We start from the raw sequence: 24,642 nt of genomic DNA on the forward strand, positions 1-24,642 counted from the left end.
AAAATTATAACCATCTTAGTAGGTGTGAAGCAGTATCTCATTGTGGTTTTGATTTGCATTATATTAATGACTAATGATGTTGGACATCTTTCCATGTGCTTATCAGCTGACCCTATATTGTCTTTGGAGAGATGTTGATTGAAGTCCTTCAGTCATCTTTTAACTGAGTTGTCTTCTTGTTGAACTGTATATATTCTGTATCTTAAACCCTTATCTATACCATGATTTTATTTCTGTCTCACACTGTATCCTCCTATAGGTAGGCAGAGACCCAGGTGATGGGGGCTCTATATGGAGATATGCCTCCATGAGGATGGCAGCAGAGAAAAGGATGGTTGGAGCTGAACACTGGCAGTGAAAAGCTTTTTTCCTGGATATGATACATGTGACTTCTGTTCACGTTTCATTGGTGAAAGCAAGTCTCATGGACATGCCTAACTTTAAACGGAATGAGAAAGTACATTCCCCCTTTGTGCCTGGAAGAAGAAGGAACCAACCATTTGTAAATAGCCATAATCCCTGCCACAGCAGGGAAAGAACAGAGTACTATGTAAACAGGATATTACATTTTGCAAAGGTAAACACAAGTGATTCTCTTTATTCATGGCAGTTATGTGCTATAAAATCACAGCAAACACTGAATTTCTGAATACTAAACATTCCTCCTAGGAGAAATATGGGGTTAGGTTCCTGTGAGCCTCTGGTCCCAACATTTTCGTTAACCAATTAATCCATAACCTTGTTTCATGTGTGTTTCTGTTTAAGGGCAACTTACTTAATATGTATTGTTGATTCATTAACATTTAACTTATGGCCAACAGCACTATAACTCATGCCCAATAGCACTATAACTCATGCCTGACTGAAGATTATCTAACGTACATATTTTCTTTTTTCTCTTTCTTTCTTTCTTTCTTTCTTTCTTTCTTTCTTTCTTTCTTTCTTCTTTCTTCTTTTTCTTTTGTCTCTCTCTCTGTCTCTTTCTTTCAGACTGAGTTTCGCTCTTGTCATCCAGGCTGGAATGCAACGGCACGATCTCGGCTCACCACAACCTCCACCTCCTGGGTTCAAGTGATTCTCCTGCCTCAGCCTCCAGAGTAGCTGGGATTATACGCATGTACCACCATCCCTGGCTAATTTCGTATTTTTAGTAGAGATGGGGTTTCTCCATGTTGGTCAGGCTGGACTCGAACTCACTACCTCAGGTGATCCGCCTGCCTCAGCCTCCCAAAGTTCTGGGATTACAAGTGTGAGCCACCGTGCCTGGCCTAACATACGTATTTTCTCCATAAAGCACATCACAGCCTTCTTGCTTTTAGAAACACTAGATGGCACTTCACTATGCTTGGGGCTATTTTAAACAGTGAAATCACCAACAAAAAGCATAGGATGCAAAAAAGTGGCCCTAAATAGACCACTTGTTTATTCAGTCTGTGAGCTGGAATAAGAAAGCATAGAATTAGCTGTTCTACCTCAGCTGGCCATGTATGTATTAGGCAATTCAAATTTTTTATCCCTCAGTGTATGCCTGTTAATGACCACGAGAGTGCTGCAAATATTGATTTTGAGGGTACAAGTAAAGTCTGCAAATGACCATGAAAGTGCTGCTGCAAGTATTGATTTTGGGGTTACAAATAAATTTTGGCAAGTGGGCACATTTGCAAATACAGAATCATGAAAAATGGGGATCAACAAAATTATAAACCATTTGATCATCAAGGAGTAAAGGGCTGAGCCAGGATTTAAATTTAGGTCTGACTTCAAAGCTCATTCTCTATCCATTTCACCCCACTGTCTCCCAAAACTAGTCAAAGGATTACACTCTGTCCTATGTATTTGATGAATCAATGAGCAGTGTAGTCACAGTTCATTCTTCAAGCTTGCAATTCCTGCTAAAACCTTAAATACTAAACAGGCCAGAGTGGCTGCTTAATCATGAAAGCCACATGGATCAGTTTGAACTCCAAAGAAGGTAGAAATCAACTGCATTATTGAGTAATGTGCATACTTTGAATGTTATGTGCGTATGTTATATAATGAGGATTATGGGAACTAACTCAGGCTTGGTGAATTTGTTTCCTCTTTGGTCTGTGCAAGAGAAGTTAACGTGCCCAGGTTCATCCTCAACAAAGACCATGTGGTCCTTGAAGGGACTGCTCCAATTCCTGAGAGTTATTTATGTATGTATGTGTTTATTTATTTTGCGGTAAAATATACAGAATATAAAATTTAGCATTTTTACCATTTTTCAGCAGCATTAAATACATTCACATAGTTGTGCAACCGCCACCACTATCCTTCTCCAGAACTTCTTTTATCTTCCCATACTGAAACTCTGTACTCATTAACCACTCACTTCCCATTCTCCTCCCCTTCAGCCCTTGGAAGCCACCATTTTCCTTTCAGTATCTACAAATTTGACAATTTGAGAATGATTTTTTTTTTAATAGAGTCTCACTCTGTCACCTAGGCTGGAGTGCAGTGGCACTATCTCTGCTCACTGCAACCTCCACCTCCTGGGTCCAAGCAATTCTCCTGCCTCAGCCTCCTGAGTAGCTGGGATTACAGGCATGTGCCACCACATCCGGCTAATTTTTGTATTTTTAGTAGAGACGGGGTTTCACCATGTTGGCCAGGCTGGTCTCAAACTCCTGACCTCACGTGATCCACCCATCTTGGCCTCCCAAAGTACCAGGATTACAGGCGTGAGCCACTGCCCAGCCGAGAGTGATTTTTATTACGTGTTGGGAACAAATGTTTTTCTGTGGTAAATTCTCTGAAATTATGGTGAAAATCAATGGGGAGAAAATGAGTCAGACAGTGTGTCTACACTTACATTTAAGTCCTTTCATAAGCAACTTTCCTTCTGTTTTTAATAAGACAATCAAGGATCACAGGGAAGATGCTGGCCCCAGCAATCAGAATCTATAACAAATGAAATGATCTGGGAACTCATTTGTGTGTAGCATTTTCATTGAGAAGACCTAGGAAATAAATCACCACTGATAATTGGGCAAGTTATAGCTTCTGAATTATTAGTCTCAGGCCATTCACTTTGTTATATTTTACAGATTATAGAATTCCGTTTATACAGTACCTCTTCCTGGCTCACAACAGAGTCTTCTGATTGCTCTAGGAGTGGCATGAGAAGCAACCAAAGGTGTTAGCCAACAATTGTGAGAGACAAGCACTCAGCATCAATGAGGCTCAGACCCAAAAAAGCAGTTCTGGCAGGCACCCTTCCGCATCCCGACAGTCCCAACATCCAGACTAAAACAACGCTCATCCTCTTGCTATCACAGTCTTCATCCAAAACTGGAGATACTGTTAGGTGGTTAGCCAACAACACTGCCTTACTCTACTAGTGCCCTTTAGTTTTGCTTATCTATTATAATTATGTCCTTTCTCTTTGTTGCCTATAGCATGCTTTCCCCTTGTTTTAGTTATTCTACTGACAGCTCTTCCAGACCCTTTCGGAAACTAGGCAGAAAATGGATTGAAAAGAAAAAAAAACCAATCTTAACTTTTCTACCACATGTTTAGGAAGTAACCTTTGAAAATGGGAGTTTCAGAATCCGTTGTTAATGTGTTAAGTGAAGGGAGCAAAGATGTGTGAAAAATAACAGACATAAAATGATCTTAAAATTCTTAGTATTCATATGATTTTGTTTTAAAGAGAAACTACCCAAAATTATATTTTACTTTGGCTTGAGTGAATATGAACCCAAGGTCTGGTGAATTGGTTCAGAAGTATATTGAGATGCAGGCTACTCAAGATGGGAAGAAAAATCTTTCATGGGTAATCTAAGATATGGCATTAAAACGTGTGTCACAGAAGATCACTATTAAGAAGGAAGACAAAAATGCTGAATAACTGGAGCTTTGTTAAAAGTGAAAGAAGGAGGAAAGCACAGCAAGTGCAAAGGCATAAGGTGGGAGGAAGCTTGGAGTTCTTGAAGAGTGGCCCTATGGTCTGAATGTGTCCCCCCAAATTCATGTGTTGGAAACTTATTCCCCAATGAAACAGTGTTGGGAGATGGGACCTTTTGGAAGTTGCTTGGAATAGATTAATGCGGACATAAAGAGGGCTTGTGGCCAGGCATGGTTGTGGTCACTCACACCTGTAATCTCAGCACTCTGGGAGGACAAGGTGGAAGATCCTTTGAGTCCAGGTGTTAGAGACCAGCCTGGGCAACATGATGAAACCCTGTCTCTACAAAAAATACAAAAAGTAGCTGGGAGTGGTTGTGTGCATCTACAGTCCCAGTTACCTGGGAGGCTGAGGTGGGAGGATGGAGGATCATCTGAGTGCAGGGAGGTTGAAGCTGCAGTGAGCTGTGATTGCACCACTGCACTCTGGCCTAGGTGACAGAATGAAACCTTGTCTCAGAAAGAAAGAAAAAAAAAAGGACTTGCTGGAGTGGGTTCATCTCTTCTGCTCTTCTGCCATGTGGGGATATATTCCCTCTTTTGCCCTTTCGCCTTTCACCACCTGAGGATGCAGCAAGAAAGCCCTCACCAGATGCTGGTGCCTTGATCCTGAACATTTCAGTCTCTGGAATTGTGAGAGAATACATTTCTGGTCTTTATAAATTACCCTGTCTCAGGTATTCTGTTATAGTGGCACAAAACAGACTAAGACAAGTGGCTAACAGACTAAGACAAGGATCCAGTGTGGCTGGATGTTAAGAAATGGCGAATAACCACTCTAAGAATAGAAATATATTCTATAGCTTTCCACCAAGCAAAGGAAAATGAAGAAAACTGGGAAGGCTTCATTAAAAAAAATAGAACCCAAGAAAACAGAAAAAAGCAGAGGAAAAAAGATAGCAAATAGAAAATAAAGCGGTAGGAATGATTATATAAGTTATCATAATAAATTTAAATGTATTATACCCATCAATTAAAAGATGGATTATCAGTTTGGAATAATAGGAATGCAATATCCATCATGTGCTGCTTGCACAGTCCCACTTAAAACCATAAGAAAAGGCTTAAAATAAAAGAATGGAAAAGCATAGTCTTGCAATTACTCACCAAAAGAAAGCCAGTATGCAATGTTAGTATTATACAAACCAGAATTTGAACAAATACAATTAGTCAGGATATAAAGGGATGTTACAATTAATAGAACCTTGGTCATTTCAAAATTATTAGTGATACAATTTATTGACCAGTTTTATAATGGCCACCAGTTTACTACTTCTATTCCTAAAAAATATTATGTAGCTGTTCATAAAATTTTAAAAGTTATTTTATGTTAAAATAAACTAAAAATAAATAACACATATATTTATAAGGAATGTTACAAAAGAATAATCTATCAAAACTATAGTATAACCATAGGTTATGTTATATATTACATACTATAACTTGTGGGCACCTAAAAACATAGCCTCAAATGCATAAAGCAAAAACAGAAATCTAAGGAAAAACAAATCTATAATTACAGAGAAAGATTTTAAGTTGCCTTCATTCGACATTGATAGACCAAAAAGGCAAAACTTATGAAAGCTATAGAGTATATCATAGCAAAACTAATTACTGTTCATGAACTCTATCATCTTTCTTCTAACAATTTGGAAACATTGCCATGTTTATTTTTACTTTATAATGGAAAGAAAATATTTCACATCTTTACATTCCAGATGGGAAATAGAAGCTAGAAGATGCAAAGAAACTTGGTCAAGGCCACTTGATCACTGCCTGAAAACAAACTTTTCTGATCCATGACTTTTTCTGCACTTGAATGCTCTCTTTTCTGTGTATCTTCCCAGTCTACATTCCCTGGGTATTTACCCTGATGTCGTAGGGGAAGAGTGGTATATTAACTGCTCCCTAAGCACTGGCCCTATGCGACAATGAGCAAGTCACGTATGTTCTCTGAGACTGTTTTCTTAAATATTAAATCCAAGGTTTGGGCTTAAGAATTTCTGTTCTGTCTTGTTTTGCTTATATCTTAGAATGCTTTAATTCTTGCCCCCAACATCTATGGACAAGAACTTCAGACTTAGATCTCAGTCTTGTTTCCCCAGATAGGCCTTACCAAGAAAAGTGTTTTCAAAACAATTGGCCATTCTAGTCTGGAAAGATACACATTTCTTGAAATGCCAGGTACTGATTAAGTGCTCTATAAGGCAGGAAACATTACTGTCTTCATTTTATAGATGAGAAAGAATGACCTCAACAAGGTAAAACAACTTGCTCCAATCATAAATATAGCTGGACAGTGGCAGAACTGGATCAGGTCCCAGCTGCGTCTGATACCACAGCCATGGCTCTTAATTACTGTGCTTGAGAAAGACCACAGTAAATGGTCCCACTGACCATATTTCAGCAGAACTGTTTCTTTTAGTTATGTTTAGTTATTTTAATTTTATTTTTTTAAGACACAGGGCCTTGCTCTGTCACCCAGCTGTAATGCAATGGTGCTATTATAGCTCACTGCAGCCTTGAACTCCTGAGCTCAAGCAATCTGCCAGCTTCAGCCTCCTGAATGGCTGGGGCTACAGGCCCACACCAATGACCGACTGATTTAAAAAAAAATTTGAGATGGAATCTCGCTATGCTGCCCAGGCTGGTTTCAAACTCCTAGACTCAAGCCATCATTCAAGCGATCCTCCTGTCTCAGGCTCCAAGTAGCTTGGATTACAGGTATGAGTCACTGTTCCAGGCCAGAAGAGCTGTTTCTCATGGCATATTCACCATCCAGATGAATTCTTGACTATCCACACAGCAATGGGGCACAAAAGAAGATGGATATTTCACAACTATGTTCAAGCCCAACCTCAAATTTATCCATGTCATTTGACCTTCTCTCTCAACACACATAGAATTGCCAAGTGGTTGGCAAACTTAGTTGGTTGGCACTGCAGCTTTTTTCCCTGGTTGCCTCTCTAAGGCTATGATTCTTGCAATAACTTACATAATGATGGAAGAGAAAGGAGACTATAATAGAAGCCCAAATGTTAGGGCCTACATGTTAGATATTGTCCTTGGGAACATACAGAGATTAAGTGTTCACAATTTTGATCATCAACCCTGAGGAAATTATTACCTTCTCACCAAACACTGGATCCAGTGAGGATGGAGACACCACCTCTTTTTTCCTAACTCCCTTTGGCAAGAGTCAGAAAGGTTTCTCAGGACCCGAGGATTGCAGGGAAGTTAATGTTTACAGACCCCCCTAGGTTGCTGCTAGAATTTTTGGTATCTTTCAGTAAGTTAGGAAAAGACAGCCTCCCAACTAAGAATTAGGAAAAGTCAGTCCCCAAGCTAGATTATCTGATAAAAGTAATGGCAAAAACAGTAATTACTTTTGTACCACTCTAATAATTGCCATACCAATAACAACTACCACCACTATTTACTGAGTGCCAACTACGTGTTAGGCACTGTCCTTGGGAGCTTAGAGATTATGAAATGAGCCAGTCTGTGGAACTCATTTTCTTGTGCCATCCATCTGGATGTTGATGAGTTTCTACCCCAAATCTCCTTTTCATTGTGCATGATTAATACTGAGCAGTTCTTTCTGACAAAAGCTTGGCAAAAGACTGAGCTACTCCCTGAGGCAATTGATGAAACCTTAGGAAGCCTCCACCATTGGCATGGGAGGAAGCTTGCCTTCCTGTTTGCTAAAGAGTAACTTCATTCATTCATTTATTCAATCACTTTATCGAGGTATCAACATATAATAAATCACATGTAAGTATACAATTTGGTAAGTTCCAACATATGTATATACCCATGAAAGCATCAACATAATCAAGATAGCAAATGTACCTATCACCCCCAGAACTCTCGTCAATCCTTTTGTCGTTCCTCCCTCTCATTTCCCCATCCCCAAGTAACCATTGATCTGCTTTCTGTCACTACAGATTAGTTTGCATTTTCTAGAGTTTTATATAAATGAAATGTCATAGTGTGTACTATTTTGCCTGGCTTCTTTCATTTGGAATAATGATTCTCAGACTCTGATTCACTTTGCATAGATCAACAGTTCATTCACTTTTATTGTAAAGTAGTAGTATACTACATGGATATAATACAATATGTTTATCCATTTACCTGTGGATAGACTTTTGAGTTATTTCCAATTTTTGACTATGGAAAAGAAAACTAAGAGCAGCCACTTTAAAAACCACAAATGTTTAAAACATTGTTTCATTTAATTTTCACAACTATGCTGTAGTTAAGTACTGACATCCTTATTTTTCAGAAGATGAGATGAAAGTTTGGGGAGGTGAATTAACTTGGCCGATGTTGGAAAGCAGCACAGCTAAAATTTGAACACAGAGCTAGTTATCATCGAAGCTTAGACTCTCAAACACTTATGAGCCCAGAAGGATAGTTACTCAAAAGACAGAAGTTATCGGAGACCAGCACAAAGCCTGATGTCTGCATGGGTCTTCCATGAAACACTTTCTACATCTACCTTTGTATGGCTCCAGGCCACCTAAAGCAACATATAAAGACTGGTGTTGGAAAGCTCCAGTTTTTGATTGGACCCGGAAAACTGCCATATTGAAATCACACCTATACTAACAGCTTGCACGTATGGGTACTTAATAAACAACTGTTGAACGAATAAATGGCTGAATGCACAAATGAATGAATAAATGAAGGCACAGGCAGATAAACAGATTGAGGAAGGAAGTTAGTTACTTGCTGATTTGGTGGTGGATTAATCCAATCATCCCATGAAATTACTCAAAATATCTCCTGCGTCATAAGGCAGAGGAGATCATCTTGATACTACATCAACTCTCACACCAGGCTACAGTGTAGACTGCCCAGTCAGCAGAAAGGGTGTGCAGTTGTGAATTTATGCAGGAAGTCTAAGTAAGAGGCCAAGTCCCAAACTTTAGGACCCCAGAGTGAATTTACTGTAAAGGTTGGAGATACCTGTCTTGAAAGCTAGAGCTCCAATTGCAGGTCTCTCTTCCTGTATTTGCAAATGAGCCTTGGCCTCTCCAGGCCTCATAATCTGCACACAAGCCTTGACAAGTCCCTGCTGGTGGAATCTGGCCATGTTGCTGCTGACTTCATCTGGCAGAGGCCCTGAAGCCTGGGAACCCAGGTTCTAGTCCCAACTCTGACAGCTCCGTTGAAAACAAGTTTATTAACAGGCAGTTTTATAGAAAGCTGCACACACAGGCATATTTCCCATTGCCATCTGATGACATCAGTGTATTTCTGGAGCCAAGATAAATACAGCATTGTTCATGTGACCAGCTTCCCAAGAAGAGTGAGGTGGACTGCTTTGAAGCCTCCTCCTGCCCTGCCCCCTTCTTCCCTCCCTTCCCAACTCATCTCTCAAACTGCATTGAAAACACCGAGGTGAGTGACAGTGAAGGCTAACTAGGAGATGCAGCTTAGGGGGAATTTAATCCAATTCAGTTGGAGAGACATGCATCTCCCTGTACCATGAAATTCCATTTTGATCTCAGCATGTGCTGATGGAGTAATGAAATAAAGACAACACTCTGCAAATGGCTGGTGAGTCTAATGATGGTTTTTATGGGGGTTTTAGAAGGGCTATTAGATTGTGCATTCCTTTCCTATAAGCCAAAACCACCCAGCAGACCTTGGGAGATGAACCATTTCGTCATTCTTCTCTCCCTTCCCCCAGCATCTGCCAGCCTTTGTCCCTCCTGGTATAAATAGCTTCTCACATAAAAGAGCAAACTGTCAGTAGCCTGAAAGCTAATGGTAAAGCTGGACGCCTGGCACTGTGGCCCCAGCCGGCTGGTGGTGAGTCACAGCTGTATAATTCACCGTCCTGCAGTAAAAGGTATCAGCGCATGCTCTAGGTTAACAGGCCAGAAAGGGAGCTGAAGAAACAGGGCCAGTGAAAGACTTTTAAAAGCATCTTCAGTTTTCCTTTAACAATCAGTCTTGTATTTGGGTGATATCCAGGGCATGCCAGTCAAAGGCAAAAAGACAGGAATGGGATTGGGTAGCTTCTGGGGCACACCCTTCATCCGTATCTGCACGCAAATCTGCTTCAGTATCTTGGAGATTCAAATAATGATTCTGATGAGGACAGCAGCTACCATTTGCTGAGGACCTATTTTGTGTCTGCTTTCTCCTAGGATCCTTACAAAGATGAATTCACTTCTTCTCTGTTAGCTACTTTAGACTTGGGCAGAAGCATCCCCATGTTACAGCTAAGAAAACTGATGCTCGAGATGCCCAAGGTTACAGAGTTAAGTGATGGAGTCAAGATGTGGCCTCATCTATTCCTAGCAATGTGGCTTTTCCATTAGCCGACAGTAATGGCTCTCAAGCTTTGCCATGCATGAGAAACACCTAAAAGCTTTGTTGAAACAGATTGTTGGGCTCCATCTTCAGAGTTCTGGTTTATTTGGTCTGGGGCAAGTCCCAAGAGTCTACATTTAACAAGTTCCCAGGTGATACTAGTGCTACTGGTATGGGAACCTCGTTTTGAAAACCACCGGACGAGGCAGACCAAATCTGGGTAATCAAGCCATCATTCCATGTAAAGACTCAGCTCAAATGTCACTTCTGCAGAGAGGCTTCTCTTAGCCATCCAATATAAAGTAGATAGATTCTCTAAATCAGGGGTCTGTGTTTCAAATCAGGCCCCCTTCCTGTTTTTGTAAGTAAAGTTTTATTGTCACATGACCATGCCCATTTGTTCACCTATTGTCCATGCCTGCTTTCACATTACAACATCAGAGTTGGGTATTTGCCATTGAGACTGCACAATCCATGAAGCCTATATTTACTATCTAGATCTTTACAGACAAAGCCTGTCAACTCCTTGCTCTAGATCATATCACCCTTTCTTATTGCTTTGTTAATAGACATCGGTCTCTGAATATGTCTTGTTATTCAGCTATTAAGTTGTCTGCATCCTTCACTAAACTGTCAGCTCCACAAAGGCAGAAGTACTTGTTTTTCTATTCACAGCTGTCCCCTAGTGCCTAGGAAAGTACTTGCCATGTAGTTGGCACTCAAAAAATATTTGCTGAATGAATGTCACTATTGAGTGCCCAGGTACGTGATGCTGTCTGTACCAGTAACATGAGAGCCCCTGGAGGAAGTACAGTAAAGCCAGGGTAAGAGAGTGAGAAGAGATAAGGATAAACAGAGATTGTCGATAGGGAAACAAATCTTTGAAGCAGGGCCATGCTGCTTCCTGCAGTGGTGGGGAAACTGGAGGTGGGGAAAAGATGAATTCCTTAGTCACCAAGGTCAACCTCAGATTAGGAGAAATTTCCCATCCCTAAGAATGAAAGAGCCTGTGTGACTCATGCTGTTCCCCTCCTCCAACTCACACCAAGTCTGCTTTCTTGGATCTGATTCCCTGAGTGGAGCAATGTGCATGCTCTTCACTGTGCATGAGGAAGGGGTGGAGGAGGAAGAGCCCACACGGGCACTGGAGTCAGACAAATGGCTGGTTTAAGTGCTGTCTTTGTCCCTCGCTGACTGTGGCATCTTGGTCAAGTTTCTGATCCTGTGAGCCTCAATGATCTCAATGGAGAAATGGAAGATTTTGTACCAAGGATTAAATGGGATTGTTTATTCACGCAAACCCTGTTTATTAAATGGCTAGTATGTGCCCAGCATTATTTTTGGTACTGAGCATAGAGTGGTGAATAAGACAATGTCCGTCTCTAACAGACTCACATTTTGGAAGGCAGCATGGACATAAATAAATGTAAGTAGAGTACTAGCTATGAATTTAACATATGGAAGATGTCACCTCTGTAGTCAAATGGGGGCTCTCTGTTGCCCTATCTGCACCTGGGGCAGAAACATCAAGGGGATGGATGATTAAGCGCCTCCAATTTTCCAGGGGCAAGCAAGGTAGTTGGACTGTCCCGCCTTCATGTCCAGGGATGTCTTGGCAAGCACCGAGCACTGCATGGGCTCCATTCATTTCTCCCCAGTCTGCCAACACTCTCCCCAAATTCTTTGTGCACAAAGTTGGTACTGATTTTATTTCACTTCTGAGTTTCACTCAAATGAATACGTTAACTTCTATAACAAATGAGATCTCTGCATAGTAGGCTTCTTCAGTAGCAGCTCAAATACTGCCTCCCCAGAGATGCCGGACCTGACCCATCGGGCTAAATTAGCCAATCCCCCCAGCACCCCGCTCCACATCAGTGATCTCGGAAGCTGTTTTTTTGTTTTGTTTTGTTTTGTTTTTATAGGATACATTAAGTGAGAAGCAACTTGTAAAGCACCCAGGAAAATATCTGACACATGTAAGAGTTTTCTAAATATTTACATTCCTATTCTTAACATCACTATGTTTTTTTTTTTTAAATCACAACCTGAAATTATCTTACTTACTTGTTTTCTAATTATTTGTCTTTACTCTTCACATAACTACAGTGCAGTAGAAACCTTAAGTCTCTTGTTTATTGTTTTGTCCCCAGCACCCAGAACACTGCCTGACACATAGTAGGTATAAAATAAATATCCTTAAATAGGTGAATGAGTGAACAGAAAAAGCCCAATGGCCATTTCCTTTTCACCCGATTTTCTAGCATGCTCTCTGATTCATTCCTTGGACTCTCATGGGGAAAATCAAGTGGAATGCTGCCAAGAAGCCCATAGCCAAACCATTAGAGACAGGTACTAACAAGGTTCCAACTGGCACAGAGGCCAAATCAAGGAGCCTCTGCTGACCTCTTGATCCCCTAAGAGAGATATGTAGAATATTCTTTGTGGGAAGACTCCCTTTGCACTCTGAGAAGCCTACAGAAAATTCCCCAAGGACTCATTCCTCCCAGGTCTGAGGACTGTGAGGTTGCAGGAGATCTCAGGCACCAAGGAAGGTGGGTGGCAGAGCTCAGTACTTCAGCAGATAATCCCAAAGCCTGCTTGCGGTATTAGAGAATATGGAATCAAGAGGCTCCATCTGGAGCCCTGAATAACTTCCTCAGGCTCCATAGAGCCAGAGAACTCCACTGGGACGAACTTGTATCTTTATAACAATCCCACAGCAGAAGGCCTGGGAAACAGAAAGGTTCCCATATTGGCAGAATTCAAAATTACCTTATGAAAACCTTTTGAGAAGGCTGAGAAGGACTCTAGGATTGCTACAAACCCTATGCTTAAGCCGCCTTCTCCATCTCCACGTAACCTCCCTCTTTCCCGGAAGCCAAACGTTCCTTCTGCTCCTCTTTGAGTTGACTCAGGGCAATAGTAATTAGTTAGTCACATACTACTATTTCACAAGAAAGATGGGAAGGAAACAACTGACTTATTGAGCAACTTCTATGTGCAGACAGAGGGCCAGGAGCATTATAAGCACTCTCTCATCCATGGCCAGATCAGCCCTGTGATCTCCAGGTCTAATAGTACCGGCTCCAAAGTCAGGTTGTCTGAGATTATATCTGTCTCTGCTACTCATTAGCTGTGTGATCTTGGGCAAGTTATTTAACTCCTCTGAACCTTGCTTTACTCACCCTACAATGAAGACAGGAAGAGTAATTACTAAATAAGGTCGGTTGAGTATTAAATGAGACAATGCATGCAAAGTGTTTAAAAGGATGGTGGGTCCATAGCAAGTGTTCAATGAGAGTTTAATTACTTTTCCATCATCATTGTCATCTTCATCAAGAGGAAACTGAGGGTCCCAGAGATTTAACAGCTTTACTGTGGTCAGAAAGTGGTGGAGTAGTAGAGAGATTTGCCTGATTCCGGAAGCAAGGCTCTTCCCACTGGACCATGCTGTTTCCTCCTCATGCCATGGCTCCCACTGGGCTCCCGAGATTCGGATTGGGACATAAATGATGCCTGGGTTTGGATACACAGTGGGCTTCTGCCAGACCCACTGCTCCTCCCACCCTGCTCCAGACCCAGAGACTTGGAGCTGGTGGAGCTGCCTCAGGTTTGCTAAATGCAGCCGTTGGCAAGATGTCACCCTCTCTGGCCTTTTGCAACCTAAGCAAACTCTGAAGCAATTGGGATGTTCAGGGGAATCTGCTTAGAATACAAATCTTTAGGAGCAGCCGAGGGAACAGAAATAATTGATATGGAATAACCCTTTATGTTGAAAATAATGCCACAGGCTTTTATCTCTTCAGTGTGATGAGACCTGAACATTTCTGGTTCTACAGAGGACCCCTGTCGTTGGTCTATCTCTTAACAGATGTTTGCTGGGTGCTGGCCATGTGTCAGGCACTATGCTAGGTGCTGGGAGGATTCCTAAACAACAAAGCATGCAAGATTCCTGCCCTCCTGGGCCTTAAAGGAAAGTAGGGAAGCCAAACATTAAATAAATAATTATACCAATAAGTATCTAATTACAAGTTTTATAAGTGTTAATAACAAAAATTGCAGGGTTTGCTACAAAGCATGTAACTGAGGACCTAATCTTGTATTAGGGGCCAGCCAAAGTAGTTCTTTGAGGAGATACATTTAATCTGACACCTGATGGATGAGTAAAAGTCACTAAAATAAAAGCCAAATAAAGAATTTTATACACTCCCAAAAGAGATATTTTACAGCTTTACAGGGCTCAAATCCAACTAATTCACCCCTTTCTCTGGGTAGTACTGGATGTTCTATTTTACCACTTATGAGACAATGCTTTGGAAAGCCAAAAACTAGGCAATCACACTTGGTATCTACCCTTCATCCTTCCCGCGACAGTTTGAAGTGAAAGTTGAGTGTTCTGGATGATGAATCTAATTGCAACTTATTCTGTGCTAAAACATAGTTACGGTCAAGGTAAAATTACTAACCTTTGGAGATATTCATATTTGAGAAGCCTCCATGAACACTTGGGAGCATCCAAAACATCAACGAAAAAGACACCCACTCAGGAGAAACAATCTGATGGCCTCTTCAGAGTTTCATGGAGCAGCAAGGATGAGAACTAATATAAAATCCACATGCATCCAATGAAAGCTATCCACCCACAAGACATACCAGTTATGACCTTCCTGGAGAGTGGTGTAGCATCATGAATCTAAAACCTTAGAGAAGCTTACACATGACCACTACACCTCCAGAAATTATGCTTATGGAAAGGAGCAGGCACATGTATAAAATGCATAAGGTTAGCTGCTGCTGTCTTGTAATATAGAGGAAAGCTGCCAATAAATGCAAGTGGTCAAAACTAAACCCTCAGCTCCATGGTGCTCAATGATGGTATCTTGGCATTTGAGATGGGTCCATTCTCCTTTGCGCAGGATCATCTGGTACTTTTCGGGATGCTTAGCATCTCAAGGCCCCATGCATAGGCTAGTAGAGTCCCCTAGTCATTTAGACAGTAATTGCCCTCTCCCAAACATACATTTCCAAATGCCCTCTAGAGGTAGTGGTACCACTCCAGGTTAGAACCTACCAATAGAAAACTATCGAACCATTACAAAGGATAATCCAGATCGAAATATACTGATGCAGAAAAATGTTCACAATATAAGGCCTAGAAAAGACAGCTCAAGATAAGTGGAGAGCGTCATCATATTTTTGTCCAAATCAAAGCAGAAATATACTCCTACACACATAGAAACTTGAATATACAGGCTGATATGGTTTGGCTGTGTCCCCACCCAAATCTCATCTTGAATTCCCATGTGTTGTGGGAGGTACCCAGTGGGAGGTAACTGAATCATTGGGGCAGGTCTTTCCCATGATGGCCTCGTGAGAGTAAGTCTCACGAGATCTGATGGTTACTATAAGGAGGAGTTTTCCTGCAAAAGCTCTCTTTGCTTGCTGCCGTCCATGTAAGACACGACTTGCTCCTCCTTGCTTTCTGCCATCATTGTGAGACTTCCCCAGCCATGTGGAACTGTTTAAGTCCAGTTAAATCTCTTTCTTTTGTAAATTGTCCAGTCTTGGGTATGTCTTTATCAGTAGTGTGAAAACAGACTAATACACAGGCAAAAAGGTTGAAACACAATTTTCCTTGGTTGGTGGAATTGTGAGTGATTTTTATTTGCTTTCCTGGATGTCTCACATTTTTTCTTTTCTTTTTTAATGAACAAGTCTCCCTTTTATAAAAGAGGAAAAAGTTATTTTTGGTTTAGAGAACAAAAAGTGACCCTCCACGGCCAGCTGGTCATGCAGCTCCAATTCTCATTTTGATTTAGTGAAGATGGCAGGATCTGCCTCAGGGATCTGTTCGAGCAGTGTGGGATCCCCACTTTTTCACTCTGCTGAATACTCGACCATATTACAAGGCAGCAACTGTTCTAAGCTGGAACTAGAGCATGGTAGGTGCTCAATAAATGTTTGCTAAATTGAGTCATCCTTTTTTGTCTTGATTGGGCCAGAATTCTGCTGAGATGCCCTCCAGTTTTTAACATCACATTCACCCAGTGGTCCTCCTATTCCCCAGGAACATTGGGTAACGTCTGGAGACATGTATGGTTACCTCAAATGGGAAGTATCCAGTGGGTAGGGGCCAAGGATGCTGCTAATAAGCATCCTACACAATGCAGAGGACGGTCACCACAGAAAAGAATTATCCTGTCCAAAATGTCAATAGTGCTGAGGCTGAGAAATCCTCTTCATCATTTGCCCTTCTTATAGCTTGTTAATTATTTTCTAAGTTCCTATTTTAATATTATCTACTATAAATGTATCATCCTAGCACCTCAAAGAGATAGGGTATACACTATTCACTGTTTGAGTTTGAAATGAAATTGAAGCCTTAAGAATGTCTTCAGACCAGGCGTGGTGGCCCATCCTGTAATCTCAGCACTTTGGGAGCATTGCTTGAGGTCAGGAGTTCAAGACCAGCCTGGGCAACATAGTGAGATGCTCTTCTGTACAAAAAATACAAAAATTAGCTGGGTGTGGCAGCATGTGCCTGCAGTCCCAGCTACTTAGGACTGAGGCAAAAGGATTCCCTTGAGCCCAGGAGTTAAAGGTTGCAGTGAGCTATGATCGTACCACTGCCCTCCAGCCTGGGTGGCAGCAAAACCCTGTCTCTTAAAAAGATAAAAATAAACAAAAAATTAAAAAAGACTTCAGATGATCAACTAGGGGCATATTCCAGCCCTCTGTTCTGCTACCATTAAACCCCTTATTTGGAGTGAGCAGAGGCAAAGGATCTGAACAACTTCTCTGATCAGTTTTCAGTTCAGTCATTAGAGATCACAAGATAAATGCCTTTCCTTTCTGGCATCATCTGTTATATTTATTATTTTCCCACTATTTTTAAAAGGCTGGGTTTTACAGCTAGTGCATTTTTATGAAATTAAATGCCCGTATTCAAGAACACTTCCCTAAAAGGGAGGGGACTTTCGTTTACATTATATTCAATTGAAGGCATTTCTCAGGAGAAATAAAATAATAAAGACTATCACCTGAAGGTATATTACCAACCTACAACCTGGGAGTGAAATGAAAGGTTTCTAACAAAAATGAAAGTACATTACTCTCAACCCCAACTAGTCTTTAATATTTTTGCCTCCAGGACAAAGCATTTTTACACTCACTATAATTTCTCTTGATAGAAAAATAGACTTTCTCAGACAGCTAATATGATATTAAACATCAGAATTTTTATTAGTGAACGGCATTTAGGAACTCAGTTTTTTCTTACAGCATACTATAGAGCTTTCTAAAAAAAAAACCTTTAAATTCATAAACAGTGCTATACGTAATAGACTTTAAAAAATCTTCCAATTTAAAAATTTGAAGCCCATTTCTTACATGCAATATGACCCCTTCAAACACCATTAATATAGACGCATATTTTATTAGGCGCTATAGAATTCTTAAAATAACTTGAGAAGATTGTCTCTCTCTGCAGAGCTATTTCCTTTTCTAATCATCTGTGTCATAAAGATTTGAGTAAGTGTAGGAAATAGGGAAAACCATCCAAAGAACAACAGAATTATTAGAGATAGGACTACCCTTTCATTTGACATAATTCAAACCACTTGTTCAATGGCACTAATGACTTTCTTTCAAAACAAATCGAAGAAATTTCAGATTTATGCTTCCCAAAGACATTCATCTTGGATGAGTCAAGGGACCTCCAAATATACCATTAGCACTCACTTTTGAAATCATAAATTTAATCAAAACCCTAGCTTCTGCAATTGTCTTTTTTCTTGGGTCAATATGAGTAGAACGTTTTCTCTGAATCTGCATTTCAGGGAATGACGTTTAATGGTCTTAGAGAAAATTCTGTTTAAGCAGGAAACTGACAAAAGCTTAACTTTGGAAAATTCAGAGCCCAATTTAGCAAGAAGCAACATCCTTCAGGTAAACAAAAAAAAGATGGGTTGCTTAAAGCAGAAGTTGTTGGAAATAAGGTTAGCAAGAAAATGAAACAGGCTCACTGGTGTATCTAGGTATGAAAACACACTGTTCAAGTACTGGTGGTAGAATGGCAATGTCAAACAAAGTTATGCGGTCAGCCACTACCTCTCTGAGTGTCTAAACAAACTCAATCAAACACTCTCATTCTTCTTAAACTAATTATTTAATAATAAAATCTTTACTAAAACAGAAGATATAACCTCAACTTAATAATAAAATCTTTACTAAAACAGAAGATATAACCTCAACTCACAGACTGGGAGAAAGCACTCATTTCTTCCTGTTAATAACCCAACAGAGAATTGCCTTCAATTCTCATGGAGATTATTTTCTGGGAGTGTTTCTATTCTAAGACATTTTCTCCCCTGTAGTGAGAATTAGAACAGAGATCACAAAACGGAAGTGCCTGTAGGTTTCAGGAAGGTAACACAAAAGAATAAAAAGGACTTTGTAGAGACTCGGATGATTCGGTATAATCAAGTTTTGTTTTGTCTAAAAGGAATGGCCATCACTCAACTCCAACCAATTATATCCTTACAGGAATGAGATTCCAGATCTTCAAAATTTCAAGACATAAATATAAACTTTTACATGAAAAAATCTCTAATTTTGAAGTATTAGTAGCTAATTAAATTTTAAAACAATACCTTGCTGGCTAAACAAATCCCACCGTGTCCCTGATTTCATCTGCCAATTTGCAACTTCAAAATTAGAAGAAAATGAGCAATGGCTAATCAATGAGTTTATATTAGTATCACTACTCTTAAGTTATGGGTGAATTCTTGGGTTCTTCTTTATTATAAATAATTTTCTCTATCCAGTCTGTCATTGATGGGCATTTAGGTTCATGCCATGTCTTTACTATTAGGAATAGTGCTGCAATGAACATACGTGTGCATGTGTCTTTACAACAGAATGATTTATATTCCTTTGGGTATATAACCAGTAATGGGATTGCTGGGTCAAATGGTATTAATGTTTTCAGGTCTTTGAGGAATTGTCACACTGTCTTCCACAATGGCCGAACTCATTTATGCTCCCACCAACAATGTATAAGCGTTCCTTTAAGTATCTGTTCATGACCTTTGCCCACTTTTTAATGGGGTTGTTTGGTTTTTCTTGTAAATTTGTTTAAGTTCCTTAAAGAGTCTACATATTAGACTCATACACACAATAGAATACTATGCAACCATAAAAAAGTACAAGATCATATCCTTTGGAGGAACATGCATAGAGTTGGAGGCCATTACCCTTAGCAAACTAATGGAGAAACAAAACCAAATACTGCATGTTCTCATGCAGTGGGAGTTAAATGATGAGAACACATGGACACACAGTGGGGAACAACACACACTGGGCCCTATCACAGAGTGAAGGCTGGGAGGAGGGAGAGGGTCAGGAAAAATAACTAATGGGTACTAGGCTTAATATCTGGGTGATGAAATAATCTGTACAACAAACTCCCATGACACCAGTCTACCTGTGTGACAAACTCGCACATGTACCCATGAACTGAAAATAAAGTTAAAAAAAAAGTTAAAGAAAAAAAGAATTTTCCATAAAAGCATTATCACACCTAAAGTTTCCAAGTTAAAATTTCAAGGGCTGATGGCCAGGTGTGGTGGCTCACGCCTGTAATCCCAGCACTTTGGGAGGCCAACATGGATGGATCACGAGGTCAGGAGATCGAGACCATCCTGGCTATCATGGTGAAACCCCATCTCTACTAAAAATACAAAAAAGTTAGCCAGGGGTGGTGGCGGGTGCCTGTAGTCCCAGCTACTCGGGAGGCTAAGGCAGGAGAATGGCGTGAACCCGGGAGGCAGAGCTTGCAGTGAGCCAAGATCGCGCCACTGCACTCCAGCCTGGGCGACAGAGCGAGACTCTATCTAAAATAAATAAATAAATAAATATATAAAACAAAAAAAATTTCAAGGGCTGTTTAAACTTTAAAATGTTTTTGTCGGACATAGAGAAGATGTCCTGAGAAAGAAATTTTATGTGTCAGAGGAAGTCAACAGTGGTCAAACACTTCAGATTCTGGCACTTCAGATTCTCACAGGAAACATCATGAAAATACCCAGCTTATAAAAGAGCTTCTTAAACAACATGGGGCTGGTGGAGGAGAAAATTTTAAGTACCAAGAAATACAAGAGGCTGTATTTCACTGAGAAAAATGTGGTACACCTCTGAGATGTTTCTAGACAATCCTGGTAACAGTTAATAATGACAATACAGAATGAATTAGCAACGGATCACTCCTGGCTCAATTTCATTTCCCTTCCTCATTTTCCACTGGGGCCCCTGGCATCTTCAACATATTTAGCCCTACCACTTCTCTGAATCAGCAAAGTCTACTCTTCCTACAGAACTGGAATGAGGAAGGACCAGTAAGGCAAAGTGAAACACCCAAACCACCAGCATGCTCCCATCCAGAATGGTACCTGTTCAGGCTTCAGACCCGGCGGGACCCAGGCATACTCTTCCAAAGCACAGCCTGAGTCATCGTCTGAGGTCGAGTTCCTCTGAAAGTCAAACATGAGTTTGCTGATGGTCTTCTCCATCTCCAGCGGCATCACTGTCACCATGTGCTCCTCCTGGGGACACTTGCAGTGCAGGCAGATCTTCCTGCAGGCAGTAAAGGTAGAAGGTGAGAAAGAAGAAAAAACCTTTTTTTTTTTTTTTCAAGAGCCTACCAGTCACTAGCCCCTGGATCCCAAACCATAAACACATTCCTTGGCAATGGGCATCAGGCAAAGGCATCGCGAGCAGTGTTCCAGAACATGACTGTCTTTGCAGAGGGCGTGGTACACGCATGTGAAAACAGCATGAAAGGTCAGAGGCCACCAGGTAAGCATGCTAAGGGTGTTTACATGTGGACCCCAGCCTTCTCTTCTAAATCAATACCCCAAGAGGAATGGTAATATAGTTTTTATTTTACTAAGTAGACCACTGGATATGGCCCATGACCACAATTTCCTTGACTGCAATAGCAATTAAATATACATAATACATATGTTGACCAGAAGTGTTACTTGTAGATTTAACAAATACTGACAACATACTGCTTTTATAAAAGGTTCCTAAGCCCTGGAAAATGGAGAAAATGGTTTAAAAAAAATGCAGGTAAAATGTTCTTTAAGAAGAAGAGCAAACATACATATTTTTTCTCATGAAACGTATCTGGCCCTAAGATCTCATAGGAAAGACAATTTCACCTCCATTAAAGATCCCTGTAGGTTTGGAATTCTAATTAGAAACCCAAATTTTCCCTATGTTGGTGGGTTTTTTTATATACAAGAAGATCATGCATGTGAATTATTTCAAAAGGTAGCAGCCAAAGATAAAAATCTCCCAAACTGAACATTTCTCTTTTAAGGTTACCATCTGTTCTCTTATCCATAGCTACAGAAATGATGAAGCAATAAATATGTTGATGTCAGCAACACAAAAGCATTTCTAGCTTCCACCAATAAAATAAAAAGAGAGAAAAAAAGAATAGAGGAGGAAAATTTTAAGGAAATAAGTTATTCCATGTTCACTCTTTTTAAAATTATTAGTTTCAGTAGCACCTTATAAAGGTGATAAAAGAGCCCAGAATTTTAATCCCCAGATGTGCCTGAACGTTCTGATAACAGCTTTGTGAAGATACAATGTACAAACCATAAAACTCACCATTTCAAAGTGTACAATTCATGGACTCTTAATACATTCAGAATTGTGAATCATCACTATCTAATTTTCATCCCCTCCCCAGAAGAAACCCCAGGAGCATTGGCAGTTATTTCCCATATCCCTCTGCCCCCAGGCTCTGACAACCACTAATCTATTTTCTGTCTCTATGGTTTTGCCTATTTTGGACATTTCATATAAATGCAATCATATAATATGTGGTTCTTTTGAAGTTGGCTTCTTTCACACAGAATGACTTTTCAAGGTTAATCCAAGTTATAGCATGTATCAATCCTTCATCCCCTTTTATTGTTGAATAATATGCCATTGTATAGATATACCACATTTTCATTGATCAGTTGTGGACATTTGGACTATTTTCACCTATGGCTTTTATGAATAATGATGCTCTGATTACTTATGTATAATTTTTTGTGTGGATATTTGTTTTGTTTTGTTTTTTGACACAGGTTCTCATTGTTTCCCAGGATGGAGTTCAGTGATGCAATCACGGCTCACTGCAGCCTTGACCTCCTGGGCTCAAGCAATCCTCCTGTCTTAGCCTCCCAAGTAGCTGGGACCACACAGGGGCATGCCACCATGCCTGGCTTTTTTTTTTTTTTTTGAGACAGAGTCTCACTCTGTTGCCCAGGCTGGAGTGCAGTGGCGCCATCTCAGCTCACTGCAACCTCTGGCCTCCTAGGTTCAAGCAATTCTCCTGCCTCGGCCTCCTGAGTAGCTGGGACTACGGGCATGCACCACCATACCCAGCTAATTTTTGTATTTTTAGTAGAGACGGGGTTTCACCATGTTGGCCAGGCTGGTCTTGAACTCCTGACCTCATGATCCACCCGCGTCAGCCTCCCAAAGTGCTGGGATTACAGGCATGAGCCACTGCCCTCAGTCGGATATGTGTTTTTAATTTTCTTTTTTTTTTTTTTTGAGATGGAGTCTTGCTCTGTCGCCCAGACTGGAGCGCAGTGGCACGATCTCGGCTCACTGCAAGCTCTACCTCCTGGGTTCATGCCATTCTCATGTCTCAGCCTCCCGAGTAGCTGGGACTACAGGTGCCTGCCACCATGCCTAGCTAATTTTTTGTATTTTTAGTAGAGACCGGGTTTCACCATATTAGCCAGGATGGTCTTGATCTCCTGACCTCGTGATCCGCCTGCCTCGGCCTCCCAAAGTGCTAGGATTACAGGCATGAGCCACCGCGCCTGGCCAAAGTTTTTAATTCTTTTGGGTATATTCCTAGAAATGAAATTGCTAGGTCATGTGGCAACTTTAGATTTAACATTTTGAGGAACTCCCAAATTGTTTTCCAAAATATCTGTACCTTTGTACATTCCCACCACTGATGAATGAGGGTTCCATTTTCTCCATATTCTTGTCACATTTGTTATTGTCTGTCTTCTTTTATTGTAGCTACTATAGTGGGTATAAAACAGTATTTAATTGTGGTTTTGATTTGCATTTCCCTGATGGCTAATGATGTTGAATATCTTTTTATGTGCTTATTATGTATCTTCTTAGAATAGAGACATGTCTATACAAATCCTTAGTCCATTTTTTTCCATTGGGTTGTGTTCTAATTGTTGAGTTATAAGCGTTCTTCACATATTTTCTGGATACAAGTCCTTTATCAGATATGTGATAGGAACATTTTTTCTTCCATTTTGTGGACTGTCTTTTCACCTTCTTGATGACATCTGTTGAGCACAAAAGTTTTTAATTTTGACGAAGTCTAATTTTGTTGTTGTTGTTGCTTTTGTTTTTTTAATCATTTCTAAGAAGCCATTGCATAACTCATGGTCATAAAGATGTATTCTTACATTTTAATTTAAGAGATGTATGGCTTTGGCTCTTACATTTAGGTCTATGGTCCATTTTGAGTTAATTTTTGTATATGGCACTAAGTAGGAGTCCACCTTCATTCTCATGTGGCTATCCAGTTCTTTCAGCACTATTTATTGAAAAGAATAATTTTTCCCATTGAATTGTCTTGGTACCCTTGTCAAAAAAATCAACTGACCATAGCTGTAAGAGTTTATTCTGGACACTCAGATCTATTCCAGTGGTCTGTATGTCCATCCTTGTGCCAGTACCACACTGTCTGGATGACTGCAGTTCTGTGGTAAGTTTTAAAATCATGAAGTATATATGAGTCATGCAATTTTTGTTCTTCTCTTAAAAAACTGTTTTGGCTCTTCTTCATCCCTTGCATTTGCATTCATAAAATATGAATTTTAGGATTAGTTTGTCAATTTGTGCAAAAAAAAGCCAACTAGAGTTTTGATAGAGATACACTGACTTTGTAGATCAATTTATTAATCTGAAGAGTATTGCCATTTTAATGATATTAAGTCTGCCAATCCATGAACACAGGCTACCTTTCCATTTACTTCAATCTAATTTCTTTCAATGATATTTTGTGGTTTTTAGGCACAAGGCTTGCACTTCTTTTAAGTTTATTCTTAAGTATTTTATTCTTTTTGATGCTACTGTAATTAGAATTGTTCTCAATTTCACTTTCAGATAGTTATTGTATAGAAACATAAATGATATTTATATTGACGTTAAATCATACAATCTTGCTAAAATCATTTGTTAGTTGTATTAGTGTAGGTACTTGTGTGCGTGTGTGTGTGTGCGTGTGTGTGTGTGTGTGTATTCTTTAGAATTTTCTATATATAAGACCATATC

The 24,642-nt window shown here is 40.2% G+C and overlaps 1 protein-coding gene and 1 long non-coding RNA gene across 3 annotated transcripts in view; one reads left to right on the plus strand and one right to left on the minus strand.

Moving 5' to 3' along the window:
- PRICKLE2 (prickle planar cell polarity protein 2) overlaps nucleotides 1–24,642 on the minus strand; it is a 174,236-nt gene that overhangs the window by 84,085 nt on the left and 65,509 nt on the right. For both annotated transcript variants that reach the window (XM_063703891.1, XM_004035850.5), the window contains exon 2: nucleotides 20,712–20,895. In XM_063703891.1, coding sequence (XP_063559961.1) covers nucleotides 20,712–20,855 — 144 coding nt within the window. In that variant the 5' untranslated portion in view covers nucleotides 20,856–20,895. The remainder of the gene's footprint in view (nucleotides 1–20,711; nucleotides 20,896–24,642) is intronic.
- On the plus strand, nucleotides 9,437–23,494 carry LOC109026379 (uncharacterized). Its single transcript, XR_002005401.3, has 4 exons — nucleotides 9,437–9,498; nucleotides 12,186–12,239; nucleotides 16,083–16,205; nucleotides 20,637–23,494. It is a non-coding gene; the product is annotated as an uncharacterized lncRNA (long non-coding RNA).

The sequence above is a fragment of the Gorilla gorilla genome, chromosome 2 (genome assembly GCF_029281585.2).
Source record: "Gorilla gorilla gorilla isolate KB3781 chromosome 2, NHGRI_mGorGor1-v2.1_pri, whole genome shotgun sequence".
Classification (NCBI taxonomy): Eukaryota; Metazoa; Chordata; class Mammalia; order Primates; family Hominidae; genus Gorilla; species Gorilla gorilla.